The sequence below is a fragment of the Terrapene carolina genome, unplaced genomic scaffold, assembly GCF_002925995.2.
Source record: "Terrapene carolina triunguis isolate 2854851 unplaced genomic scaffold, T_m_triunguis-2.0 Scaffold58, whole genome shotgun sequence".
Lineage (NCBI taxonomy): Eukaryota > Metazoa > Chordata > Testudines > Emydidae > Terrapene > Terrapene triunguis.
In genome coordinates this window covers 33,847,141-33,860,720 of record NW_020664409.1, presented here as the reverse complement: position 1 = coordinate 33,860,720, position 13,580 = coordinate 33,847,141, and the positions used below count along the sequence as shown (strand labels likewise).

General features: G+C 40.3%; 1 protein-coding gene across 1 annotated transcript in view; it reads right to left on the bottom strand.

Annotated features, from left to right (window-relative positions):
* THOC1 (THO complex 1) overlaps nt 1–8,623 on the bottom strand; it is a 32,571-nt gene extending 23,948 nt beyond the window's left edge. The window contains exons 1-9 of the mRNA XM_026661501.1: nt 8,531–8,623; nt 7,576–7,649; nt 7,416–7,476; nt 6,004–6,070; nt 4,168–4,286; nt 2,572–2,620; nt 1,882–1,977; nt 1,488–1,570; nt 212–285 (exon numbers count right to left, since the gene is read on the bottom strand). Of these exons, the coding sequence (XP_026517286.1) occupies nt 212–285; nt 1,488–1,570; nt 1,882–1,977; nt 2,572–2,620; nt 4,168–4,286; nt 6,004–6,070; nt 7,416–7,476; nt 7,576–7,649; nt 8,531–8,578 (671 nt within the window). The 5' untranslated portion in view covers nt 8,579–8,623. The remainder of the gene's footprint in view (nt 1–211; nt 286–1,487; nt 1,571–1,881; nt 1,978–2,571; nt 2,621–4,167; nt 4,287–6,003; nt 6,071–7,415; nt 7,477–7,575; nt 7,650–8,530) is intronic.
* Nucleotides 8,624–13,580: the final 4,957 nt, after the last annotated feature.

Here is a 13,580-nt window from a genome sequence, read left to right as displayed (position 1 = left end):
ATATGAATGCTTAGATTGGACTGGATGATTTTTTTTTTTAAACATTCGATCATAACTGTTTAGAGAAAGGAATAATTCTGAAAACAGCATACAAGAGTATATAGTTCCTAAACTATACATTCTCAGGCTAAAACTCCAAGAGTTTTCTACCAACCACCACATGCTTTCACTTCATAACAATTTTAAAAGCTAAACTAAACTTTAAGCTCACCAACTTGTAGGAGCTTCATCATCTCCCATTTCACCTTCTTCTACTTCCATTCCTTCATCTCTCTCCTCTACGTGCTGACAGAAAGGGTGGGGAAAAAAGGTACACTAAGTGTAGAAACTACATATACACATTTTAATCTGCATGGCACTCTCATTATTCCAGTTTCCTTCATTATTCATTGGAACCAAAACAAAACATCCTTTGAACAGTTTTTGGTTTGTTCATTCTTAAGGCAGGTCTTCAAATAGCAACTATTAGAACACTGAAGCAGCGTTGCTATAGGTAAGGTAGTGAGTGCTTCAATTTGCATTTTAAGTAAATATGGAAGTTAAAACAGGTCTTGAAATGTGATGATCTGTAAAGGGAATCCCCTTCACTTTAATTCTTTCCTCTCTAAAGGCCTAATTCAGGACAATCTCGGTATGATGGAAGGATGTGTAAACATGTAAAGCAGTGGAACTAGGCATGTGCTTAACTGCTTTCCTGAATCTCAGCCTATATTATTTTTTCCTTTCTTCTCTCCCCCCATCGCTTGGGGAGTTATGCTCAATTTTCTTGAATTGAAAAAATTAGGAGCAGTCACCTAGTGTAACGTGTGGGACACAGAGAAATACAGGCAGATACAAAAGATAACATCAAGGACATTGGAGGAAGAAAAAAAAAAATCAATAGCATACACCACCATTTTGGTCTCTTAATAAATTTCAGATTTTTCTAACTTCCTCTTTTTTTAAGAACTGCTTTAATTTTTGGTTCAGAAAATTTAGAACAACACTGAAAAAAACCCTCTAAGTTACTGTATCCTACACTATTTTGTCCCTCTTACAAACTTCACTACATATAAAAAAGTAAGAGACATATCCATGGCCCTGATTCTGTAATCAACTATGCAAGGGCAGACTCCCTAATTTCATGGAGCTCTGTGAGGGCTTGTACAGGCCCTGAAACTGCAAGTCAGAGAGAGAGCATGCTAGCACTGCAGTTTCACAAGTAGTCAGGAAAAGCTTATTTGATTAACAAGATAACCCTCAAACCTCAAGTTAAAGGTTCAGAATTCCCACATCCCATCTTACCTATAATGGTTGCTGACAAAGTGGGTGAAATATATGTTAAGTTCCAGACCACAATAATGTTTTATGGGAGTGCTATAATCTGAGTTAGAAGTATATAATTCTAAATACTGGTTAAAAGTGGTTGTGGTTTGTTTGTGCCAGCTCTCCTATAGTTTTACATAAATTTTCTACAGACACATTGAGCATAATGCATCAATTCTCACCTTCTGTCCCAGAGTGCTCTCTTGTTCATTGGTATTGAAAACTGTGACATTTTCCAGATTAAACTGACTTTGCAAATTAAGTCCTGCAGAAAAAATACCAACTTTTAAAAAGAGCAATTGTGTCAGTCTGGGAAATGATGAAGTTCATAAAGCCAGCTCATGATTATTACCCAACATACAATAGCCAATCTGTAGGAAACAAATGAAGTGACAGTTTGTTTGTATTTATAAAAAGTGAATCATTTTTAAAATTCTACATTAGACACATATTAAAGTCAAAGTTAGAAATCAGCTTCTGGTTAAAGTCAATTTTGTTTGGTGTAAGATTATTAGAGACTGGAATATTTAATCTTTGAAGATATTTTTCTTTCATGTGAAATACACAAAATCTCACCTGACTTCTCTGAAAGAGGAAATAATCTAGCCAGGAATAGCTGAATTCTTCCACAGAAGACTGTGTTTTGTGATTTAGATAATCTTCTTAGGAGATCTAAGTAATGTAAAAAATGAGAAAGCAGAGATAAACATTAATGTTATCACATGTATCATCTCCCAACTTTTCATCCATTTTGTCTCTAGCACTCATTTTAAGAGTTCAGATAGGTGGGACCTACATAACTAACAAAATAAAGTTGAGACATCTGTAAATTTAAATGTTACTATCTTAAATGACCCTTCCTCCCTCAGGCCTCAAATGTTTTATCTAATGTGTTCTAGTGGACCAAGTCTCTGAATTCCCACAAACCAGGAGCCCTAAAATTGTCTTTAAAGATAATTGCAGAAAGAAGCCTATTGGACCACTCCTTCCAATACAGCCTCTGGCAATGATGAGGGCTTAAATGTTACTCAAAAAAATTTTCTTCTAGCTTCTCTCGCTCCTTCTCTGTGATAAAGAGAAATCTCCCCAGAATCAAAATGGAGCTCATGTTGAACAGCAAGGTCTTGAATACCTACCAAGACAAACAGCTCATCATTTTAAAAACTATTACAGAACATATTCTAATGTGACTCAAATATTAAGACCCTAGCTTTGTTCAGCTGTTTTTGGAGCTGCATTGCACTTCCCTGAAAGAGTGCTACTCACCATTGCACATTCTCAGCAGGTAATTCTTCCCAGCCGAATAAAACGTATTCTGAAAAACAAAGCAAATGTATCAGTCTCGTTCGGAGGATGCTGCAATCTTCAATAGCTTTTGTCTTTTCAACTCAACAATACAAATCACATTGATATTAGAAATAAACCCATCTGAGTCCTTCCTGTTCTTAAACCTCAACTATGAATTTCCATTTATGTAAGAAAGACTCCACAAAATGAAAATACAAACAAAAGAAGTCCCAAAAATTCCAAGAAAATTTCTAGTTTATAATGCAACCCAAGCTTAATGCCAACCTCTACACAAATACAAGAAATGCCAGTAACTCATGTTTTTTTCAGAAAAAGCACAAGGAGTCCAGTGGCACCTTAAAGATTAACAGATTTATTTGGGCATAAGCATGCCCAAATCTATTAGTTTTTAAGGTGCCACCGGACTCCTTGTTGTTTTTGTGGATACAGACTAACATGGCTACCCCGTGATACTTTTTCTGAAAGGCTCTTAACACAGTGAGAGATACTGATTTGTATCCCATTTTTATTTTTCCCTGTATGTGTTTTATGCATAAATGTAAAGTTAAGAGAAGCATGTAAACACAAGATTTAGAACAGCATCAGCTGACATTAGAAATCTGCCAGTACAAGGATGATATTCTGAATGATGACAGAAGCAAGTCCTATTGAGATATCAAAGACAAGGCTGCTCTGAAGTGGAATGGTCTGCATGCCTGTCCCAAATGGTTAGGAGGTCACACTTAGATCAAGGAACAGAGAAAAATTATTTGAGGCCACTCGGAAGCTTTTTATGGATAAATCTGAAGAGCTGCCAACACTACAGATATTGTAAATGTTGCAATTTTGGGCTGATTTTGAGGTGTTCTCATGATCATGCAATAAAACTGGAAACTCAGGAATACTGTTTGAAATGTCCAGAGTTTCCCCTTCAACTTCTGGAGGCTGCTGTTCTTGTGCTGCAGGCAACCATAATAGCTGCCTGCAGTGCCCGTGTGCTGCATGCAGTGCAGGGCACTAGAACCTGCCCACCCCTCCGGGTTTGGCGACAGCAGCAGCAGATTCACCCCCTTCCCCCACCCCCACAATCTAGGAAGGGACAGTTACTGAAGGAAGGAGCCCAAAGGAAGCCCCTTCTCCTGCAGACTAGAGGGGAGGAAGCTGCTGGAGAAGGAAGGGAGGGAGGAAGAACGGGTGGGTGTACATGGCAGCTGAGGCCTGCATTTTGTGTATGCACATTCTGTATGCGTTTTGAGTTGAATTTCCAACCAGTTATTGTCACAGACTATTGGGGATAGGGAGGGGATTTAATAAAAACAAGACGACAGACAAAAATGATTTATTTATTTTTAAATTAATCATGACTTTTTAACTCGAAGTTAGCAGTACTGGATCTGCTATATTAACAAGCTTACCCTTTGTGTTTCCTATAAGCAGGCAATACTGACAATATTTATTCCATTATTTCAACATAAAAATAAAAGACAAAATCCATCTTGTTAATTGGTCAATCATTTATACAACCAGATCATCATCTTTGGGATGAACAAAACACACTTTGGAAAAAATACTCACTGATTTCCATGTAGTGACATTTTTTTCGACAAAGGTAAAAATTTTGTCACACTGGTCCAAAGGCAGGCAATCCAGAACATCTCCCAGAAGCACAAAAGGGGTTGATGCTGTGCAGATACCTTTAGAGAGCGGGGGGAGTGCAAGGATCATTTTAGTCACAAAGACTTGTACCTAATAACTGTATTAACAAAGATGGGACAAGGAAGTTGCAAAGTATCATCTGAGAGAGAAGTTACCACAAAAAGTTACAAAGGGTAGGGACTAAAATGTAAAGTCTTCTATTTTCCTGTGTGCGCGTGCGCACAAGCATGTACAGTACCTTTGTAGGTACCTCTGTACGACAAATAAGATACAGTAATAGTTATTCAAAACTCGGTAGGTCCCCAAATTAAGAGATGTTGGAATTTTTCTTTAAATGTAATTTTATTACAATTAAAAGGTATTGGGCAGCTTTTTTCAGAGAAAGAAAGTGAAACTATAGTGGGGCCTATTGCTATGCAAGGCTTTTTGAAGTAGAATCTGCCCCCTACCAAGAAACAATTCAGAAACGTCAGAGTGACTAATTCTTCAGAATTGAAGAGGCAAAGCCTCGTATTCCCTGCAGGGCCCATCCTCATTTTTCAGACTTCCAATTTAATGGTTCCACTTCTACTTCAAAGAAAGCTTTTGATCATGTTTATTATTGTCATTTAATCAAGTGACTATTACAATGGTGCTCTGATAAATGGATGCAGAAATTACTGAGGTACATAGCATAGGCAACCACAGCTAAATGGTCAGACCTTACACTTATTTATGAAATACAAACATTTTGACAAAAGATGATTACTACTGTTAATATAAAATTTTAAATCAACAAAACAAATATTTAACATGAATACTTAAGTATTTCCCATTCATAAACAAATGGAATTGACGACCAGGGGTTCTATGCAAGAGGGGTTCCACCATTGTCTCCATTCACATTCACAATTCTAAAAAGACATCGTAAAGACAAAGGGCTTGTCTTCACTACCCGCCCGGATCGGCGGGCAGAAATCGATCTCTCGGGGATTGATTTATCACATCTCGTCGGGACGCGATAATCGATCCCCGAATCAACACGCGTACTCCACCAGCCCAGGTAGGAGTAAGCGCCGTCGACGGGGGAGCCGCGACGGTCGATTTGCCGCTGTCCTCACAGTGGGGTAAGTCGGATCAGATACGTCGAATTCAGCTACGCTATTGCCGTAGCTGAATTTGCGTATCTGAAATTGATCCCCACCCCGTAGTGTAGACGTAGCCAAAGACTCACACTACCAACACAACTGTGTTGCAGCAGGTCAGTTACTGCTGGGGGGCCAGCATAGATAGCCAGGAGATAGGTTTCTATTCCAATATGATGTTATATGACATTGGGCAATTAACCTCGATGACTCTCTTCTCAACAGTAAAATCAGGATAACAAAACCCACATTTGTAAAGAGTTTAGAGATCTATGGATGAAAAGTGCTATGTAAGTGCTATTCAAACTTAAGAGAAGACTACAAAAATGAACTCCGACTCCCACTATGCTTTCAAAAAAAAAAAAAAAAAAAAGATCCACTCCAACATGTACAGCAATTACAACTTCAGCTAGCAGAAGCTAGTCAGCTGTCCTATGCAAGAGGTCTACGACTGTTAGAACAGCATTTGTATTATTCTCATCACCATAATATCTTAGCACCAATGCAAACAGTTAAGCTAAGGACCATGCACTAGCGGAGTCAACATTTGTAAATACTAATAAAAGAGGGTGATATAGTAAAGGCCCTCAAACTTATACCTCATATCAGGCTGTTTTATACAATTACTCACCATCTGTAACTCCATTAATAGCAAGAGAAATAATAGCCAAGACATTTTCACATGAAGCTTGGTTTATCTAAACAAATGTAAGACAGATTTATTACAGAGTCCAAGTAATTTGTACTATTTTGATCAGATGCATTTACTAAAGCCAGAGAAAGCTAAAGTCTTGTTTTACTCAAGTATATTTTATATTACAAACGTTTAAAAACTCACTAGGAGCACAAAGAAAAGTCAACGTTCATCTTCCCATTAATTTAAGCACACTTGGAAGTAACATTCAGTAGCAAGCATTTCATATAAAACTCATGCAGTTGAGCGACATTTCCTGATTACTTTGGGTCATTAAAGACTTTATAGCACATTATGCTTGGCCAGCGCTATTTGGAGTACTCTTATTCCAACATGTGTAGTTATAATATCTCTAGATTTCCTCTGCAATTTCAAGTGATCTGATGCCACTGTTTATGAAAGGTATGATCTATGCTTAAAATTTAGGTCCATATAGCTATGGCACTCCAGAGTATGAAAAATCCACACCTTTGAGCACTGCAGCTATGTAGATCTAACCTCAAGTGTAGATGCAGCCAGATTTACAGAATGTTTCTGCCAACCTACCTACTGTTGCTCAGGGACGTGGAGCTCCTACAGTGACATAAAAACCCTTCCATCACTTTGGACTGTGTCTATACTATGGAGTTATGTCAACATAGCTACAACTATGCTGCTATAGTCCCCACAATGTAGACATACTGGGTGCTATTAAACATTTAACATGCTCCCTATCCCCCTTCTCCCCAAAGAATCTGCATTTTGCTGCTGGGTGAAATGATTCTGTATATATTTTGTAAAGTGCTTTGGAATGAACAGTTATAGTATTTTAAATCTAATCTAAGATTAAAAGGCACTTATGAGCCTATACTACAAATGTGCAATTTTTTTTAAAAATGTTTCCTTTCAAAGGGCAGAAGGAAATCCTTTAAGTCTACACTCTGAAAACAATAACTTGCGTAAAAAAAATACTTAACAGTTTTGTTTTACTTTTAGGATAGTCCTTCAAGGGCTAAACAATGAAAAAGCACTCTCTTAGATCCTATATATTATCATGCCCCCATTCACTATTATGGCACACAAATTTATAGTTTTCAGTACAGCAGGTTTTTAAAAACTACTATAAACAATAAATGCTACAAGAGAGATTTTATAAAAGTCACTATGCTATGAGACATTTGTGAAAGCATCTTTTAATTGCCATATTTTAAAAATTATCTATTAAAGTGATTCATGTTTCCAACAGATATCCTAATCGTTTCTGCAAGCTTTTACTAATAGTCAACATAGTACACTCATATTAATTTAAATGTACAATTTCAATTTTGTATCAACAAATAGAGTTACAGTGCTGTGAACAAAATACTTACAATTTCCTCTTCTAGAACAACTCTGAAAGATTGATCCAGGGTGCATTTCTTTTCATTTTCACTACAAACAGAAAAGTTTTAGACAGTACTGATGAAATGTTCAGGATCAATAATAACTATTTGAAAAGACATTTTTTAAAATGAAAAGATAGCTCCTTACCTTCCAGGAATCTGGTTGAATGCATTCAATAAGGGTTTGATAGTTTTGTTGGTCAAAGCATCTCGAGTAGAATTCTAAAAACAAGTTAAATGAAAAAATAAGTTGCAAGTAACTCCCAGTACAAAAACAGAAGGAAATCAAAAGCAATCCAGATAGAGGTCTCCCTTTTTTTAATCTGACAGAAAAAGTGAAATACTAATGAATCTACTTGCTCTATTAACATGGAGATTAGCACAGATCTACTTTAATTAATAATAACAAATGTACACAATTTGGTGGGTCATAATGCCTCAGAAAGTAATGCCCTTTAAAGCACCAAAACTTATGTAAAATGAATTAAGGCACACACTAACATGACTGACACCAGTTTGACCAGAGGCACGGTTTTAAACTGACTTAACTAAACTGGTTCAAGTTTGCCTGTGGACACTTGTATGGGTTTAGCTCGCAGTGATAAACCGACATAAAGTTGCCCACACAGAAGTTTACACTGTTTTAATTTAACTGATTTTTTAAACTGATTAAACTGAAACTGCTGCAGCTCCTACGTGCAGGCCAGTCCCGAGATCCAGCACCAGCTGGTGGTGCCAGTCAGAAACCTACCGGCGCAGAACCCTATTTCCAGGCCAGTGGGGAGAGTTGCTGGCTCCGTAGCTGGCTGTTCCATCCCCCGCAGCAGCCGGGTCACCTGCCCCGCGGCGGGTCGGGGGGGAGGGGCAAACCCCCCGCGGACGGGGCCGGGGGAGAGGAAAAGCGCGCGCCAGCGGGGGGGGGGGCGAACCCCTCGCGGGTAGGTCTGGGGGACGCGCGCGTCGGGGGGGCCGAACCCCCCAGGGCCGGGGGAGCAGGAAATGCCTGCGCCGGGCTCCGCGCCGAACACACAGGGGGGTACACCGGGCACCACCGCCAGGCGCCGGGGGAGTCCGTGCCTCGGCTCCGCGCCCGCGCGGCTCACCGTGAAGCGGAGCCGCGCCTCAGGAAGGCTGAAGAGCGGCGGCGACATCGTCCCTCTTGCAGATCCGGCGCTGTGCGGCTCGCGCTTATGACGCCATCGCTCAGCGCCTCGGTGGAGAAACCATAGAGAACAGCGCGCTTCTCCCCCCTTTCTCCGGGCTAGAGCGCCCTCAGCCACCGGCCTGTCGCATCCCAAGGGCCAGAGAGATGTAGGGCCCCACCCAGCGACCAGACCGGCTAGAGCAACCCCTGGGGGAGGGGTCACGTGACTTTGAAAACGTCGCCTTGTTCCGCCGCCCTCCCAACGCTGCCCTAGGTGAGGCGGGCCGCGTCCCCCGCAGCCCCCGGCCCGCCTGCGGCGCTGCGAACTGGCCGTGCCGCCTGCCTGAGTCTGCCGAGAGCCTGATGCAATGGCCCTGAGCGTCCCCCTGCCCGCGGGGCGCTGGCTGCGCGTCAGCGCCGCTGCTCTTTTGAGCAGAAATGTCCAACTAACACACTCGCTCCACACAGGGCACCCCCTAGCGCCGGCTGCCTTCTGCTCAGCCCCCAAAACCTCCCCCTGCCCCCGACACTTCCTACAATTCAGTTATGTGCTGTCGAGAGACAAATTTTGGCATATCAAGAACTTCAAATGTGGGGCCAACGTGAAATAGACTGAATTGACTATCAAAATAAGTAGCAGAGGGGCTGCTGTGCTGATCATAGTATTCAATTCAATGGACTAAATGAAGATGTAACCTGTTTCCAGTGTTTCACGTGGGAGTGCCCCACAATCCAAGAATTTTAAATTCAGCTGTTGCAGAGCTCACAGGGCCTTGATCATCCTGGAGAGCTTTCGTTTCTGTCTTGCCTTCACTGTAGAGCAGTGGTCCCCAAACTGGGGGGTGCGCCCCCCCATGGGGGCATGGAGGAACTTTGAGGGAGGGCATGGTGGGGCCTTAGCCAGCTGCCATGGGGGGGCAGGGAGGGATGCCACACAGCCCTGCTCTGCCCCCAGCCCAGCTCCGCTTCTGGCCACATCCCCTGGCTCCAACCATTGGCCAGCTCTCTACCGTGGCCGCCAGTTCCCAGTCCCAACTGCAGCCCTACTCCTTGCCCTGCCCCTCTCTCCCCCACGACTCTGACTGTGGCTCCTAACCATAGCTCCTGGGAGGAGGGTGTGTGCAGACCCCAAGTAAAGGGGGATGCAAATGAAAAAGTTTGGGGACCACTGCTGTAGAGGCTCTAGAACCTTCCCCAGCTCCCCTCTTGTCTGGTTTTCTGCTACAGATTTAAAGAGTATGCACATCTTCATAAAAACACCTCTACCTCAATTATGTGTATGAACAATATTTAACAATAATTCATATTTAACAACAAATTGTTAAACTTAAACAAGTCTCCAGCTTTGCCACTCATCCAGTTGTCATCATCTTTGTCAGGTGATGGGTTTTGTCTGTATTTGCCCTATTTGTGGTCAGGTTAGCTGCAGCAGGCCCCTGCATGCCTGTAGACCAAAGAGTAGCCACATTGTTGGAGCTATGTCCATACGTGTCTTTGAGGTTCTGGCCTCCTACATCTTCAGCAGCAGTGAGCATGCTTCACTTCTGCTGTACCGCTGAAGAGCAGGAGGAGCTGCTCAGATAACTAGAAATCCCAGCATTGTAAAATCAGGACAAGCGCTAGTTTAATGGAATTATTTTGTGAAACCAAGATAACATAGACACTGGCTATAGTTCTACAATGTGGGCTGTGGCTGCCCTCATCTTTAATACAGAGGTGCAGTACATGAAAATTGTGCACCTGCATTTATTGCTTCATGTTTGAGTGGCTCCACTGCATTCTGAGACTTGCCAATTCTTACTTTAGCCAATTTGTCAATCCTTGATCTACCGGTGAATAGAGTTTGCTTGAACTTACAGTGAATTTTAAAAATATTATTTAAAAAATCTCTCTCCATATGTTTCTGTTACATTAGTAGGGAAATAGGAAAGGACTAAATATGTGATTCAGTTCAGACACATAAACAGTGGCAGGTTCTCGAAGATGTTTTCATTGTTGGATTATAAACCTGCTGCAAAGCTTTTGGGTTATGTTTTCTGGAATTTCATAAAGTAAATTAAAAGGAAATGACTCATTCTGCCAGCATATGTTGGGTAGGATCTTCCAGTTACAACATGTAACATTTGGGAGAAAGAAGTCTAGTAACAACTCATGAGAAATGACATGGGCTTATTGAAAACTAGATCATGCCAAACAAATCTAATAGCTTTCTTTGACATAATGATTTAGTAGCTAAAAGGAATGCAATAGAGGTAGTATATTAGGATTTTAGTAAGGCATTTAGTATAGTGTAACATAATATATATACAAGGTATTGAATAAATATAGATAAATATAAGTAGATAAAAATGCCATAGAGTGGATAAGAAATTGCTTGAAGCACAGAGAACAAAGAGTGATCTGAAGACCAAGGATGGAATTATCCATTGAGGAGAGAATAGGTTTTGTCATAAAGAATATGTGTAAACTACTTTTTGTTAACATATTTTTTCAGTCTTGGTTAGCTATATTATTATTAAGGATTAGACTCTAATATCCTTACTCCCATTAAGTGGTAATTTACAGCACAAATAGTCCCATTGAAAGCTTGCCTACCCTGAGAGATGTCATCATGTTATAACAGTTGTTAACCAATGTATTAATTAACAGGATGTTAAACATTCAGAGCCAAATCCTCAGGTAATGTAAATTGGTGTTGCTCCATTGGAGTCAGGTAGATGAGTTAAGGTAGATTGTGTGATGCTGGCAGGCCAAGTGCCAGCTCTTGCCAAGGCTGCAGGCATTAGCTAAGAACTGACAGACTCATAGCTGGAGACCAGATCAGTTCACTTATGTGTTAGTGTTGCTTAAAATAGGCATTAGTCTTATGAGAATATATTTTGTGTTTAGATTCTATAGAATGTTTGTAAGTTGATGAATGCATTCATCTTATTTGTGATGTCTATATTCCATGCTGTAAGGAAATATGTAAGTTTTGCTTTACAATTTTGAAAAGATTTGCTCTAAACTTGTGAATTCAGATGGGAAGACTGTTTCCCCCTCCTTCCCTGTCCAGAACAACTATCACAATCATATGTGCAATCAAGGAACATCGCAATACAAAGAATTGTTTAATGGCCCTATCGCACCTTGGAAATGCTACATGCAATGAAGCTCATCCTAGGGACTTGGAGGCTGAATGAAGGAAATAAAACAAAGACACAGGAAAACTTTCCATCTCTTGCTGTTTGAACTCTCACAGGGCCAGAAATACCAAACTGAAGCCAGAGATTCCCACAGGTGCCATGAGAGATACATTGAATTGACAGATCACTACAACTTTATCAGTTTTAGGAATTAGATCACAACTCATTTGTGTATATGTTTGCTTGTTTTAACCTGTAAATAACTCTCATTTCTTTTTCCTAGTTAATTAACTTTTAAGTTAGTTTACTATAGGATTGGCTACAGGCGTTGTCTTTGGTGTGGAATCTAAGATACAAATTGATCTGGGGTAAGTGACTGGTCTCTTGGGACTGGGAGCAACCTGAATATTTTGTGATTTTTGGTGTGAGTGACCATTTATCACTAAGTCCAGCTTGCCTAAGTGGCAAGATAGACTGGAATGACCAAGGGGACTGTCAGTGACTCCATGGTGAGACTGTTACAGTGATCCAGGAGTTCACATTTGTTTCTGGCATGGCAAAATCTAAATTATAGAACATATCATCAGCTGGGGGTGTCTGCCCTGTTTTTGACTGTCTTCCCCGAGGCAGGCATTCGCTATTGTGCACCACTCCAAACAGCATGACAGATGGATAGAAAATTGTTCTTAGATCCTAGGGTTAATCACAACCAGCTGATATAATTTAAAGATGAGAAACCTTGTCTGCACAGACTGTTACCACAATTTTGACATTGTGTTAGATAACACTTGTTATAACACAATGCCATATCCCAATGCAGACAAGTCCTATGGTATTAGAATATGGACCTAAATATTTCTATTGCGGTAGTGTCCAAAGGCCCCAATCCACCCCATTGCACTGGGCACTGCACAAACACACCTTCCAAATGTGAGGGGCTTACAATAGGACTGGTGAAAAAAATTGTATTTTTTGTAAAATCAAAAATCAGATTTAATTGTGTTTGAAATATTTCACTTTTTTTTTGTCAAAATGAAACAAAGAAAAATTTTGGTTCGTTTCAAATTGGAAAATTTTGTTTTGGTTCAGCTTTTGGGGGTGTCTATATTTTAATATTTTTCCCACTTTGTCTCCCTTTTATTTCTCTTCCCTTAAAAATTAAATAAAATTTTCAGATTCAAAATGAAAGGAACATTTTTATTTATTATTATCATCATAACCCCTAGCACGTAGGAGCTCCAGTCATGGGCTAGGACATCATTGTGGAAGATGCTGGTTTAGCTGGTGTAAATGAAATGAAAATTTTCTGTGACGATTTCTGTTCCATTCAGTCATCCACTTTTCATCAAAAGCAATATTAAAGACCTCCTCTAGCTTACACTCTAAGCTATATGTTTAATTACAATGCAATGCAGAACATCTGAGACATACAGAAACGAGATGACAAATGCTTTTCTTGCTGTGAGCTGTCACATTGCATAGATGCTACAGTGTTCAGTGCTACACAAAATACCTAAGAAAAGATAGATAATAAATGGTTTTCTTGCAGGAACCACTGACTAGTCCTGTAGATGTTTTTATTTCCTTAGCTCCCTCCTCTGCTCATACTGCCAATTGAGTCTGAGACAGCACTGATTCAGCTACAAGTAAGTCCACTTCCATAGTTTTACTGGATAAGTCCCATGCTAAGCCCAGTTGTTAACTAAAAGAGCTATTTCTTCCTGATTGCTTTTACGGTCTACTGAGAAGGCTGGATGAAATGTTTCTTATTTCTATTGACATTGTAATTTGTTCATGCACTGTTGAGGATGGCAAAGGCCTCAGTTCCATAACAAGCGTATTTTCTCCACATCTCCTACAACTCTGAAACCAGTAACAGTATGT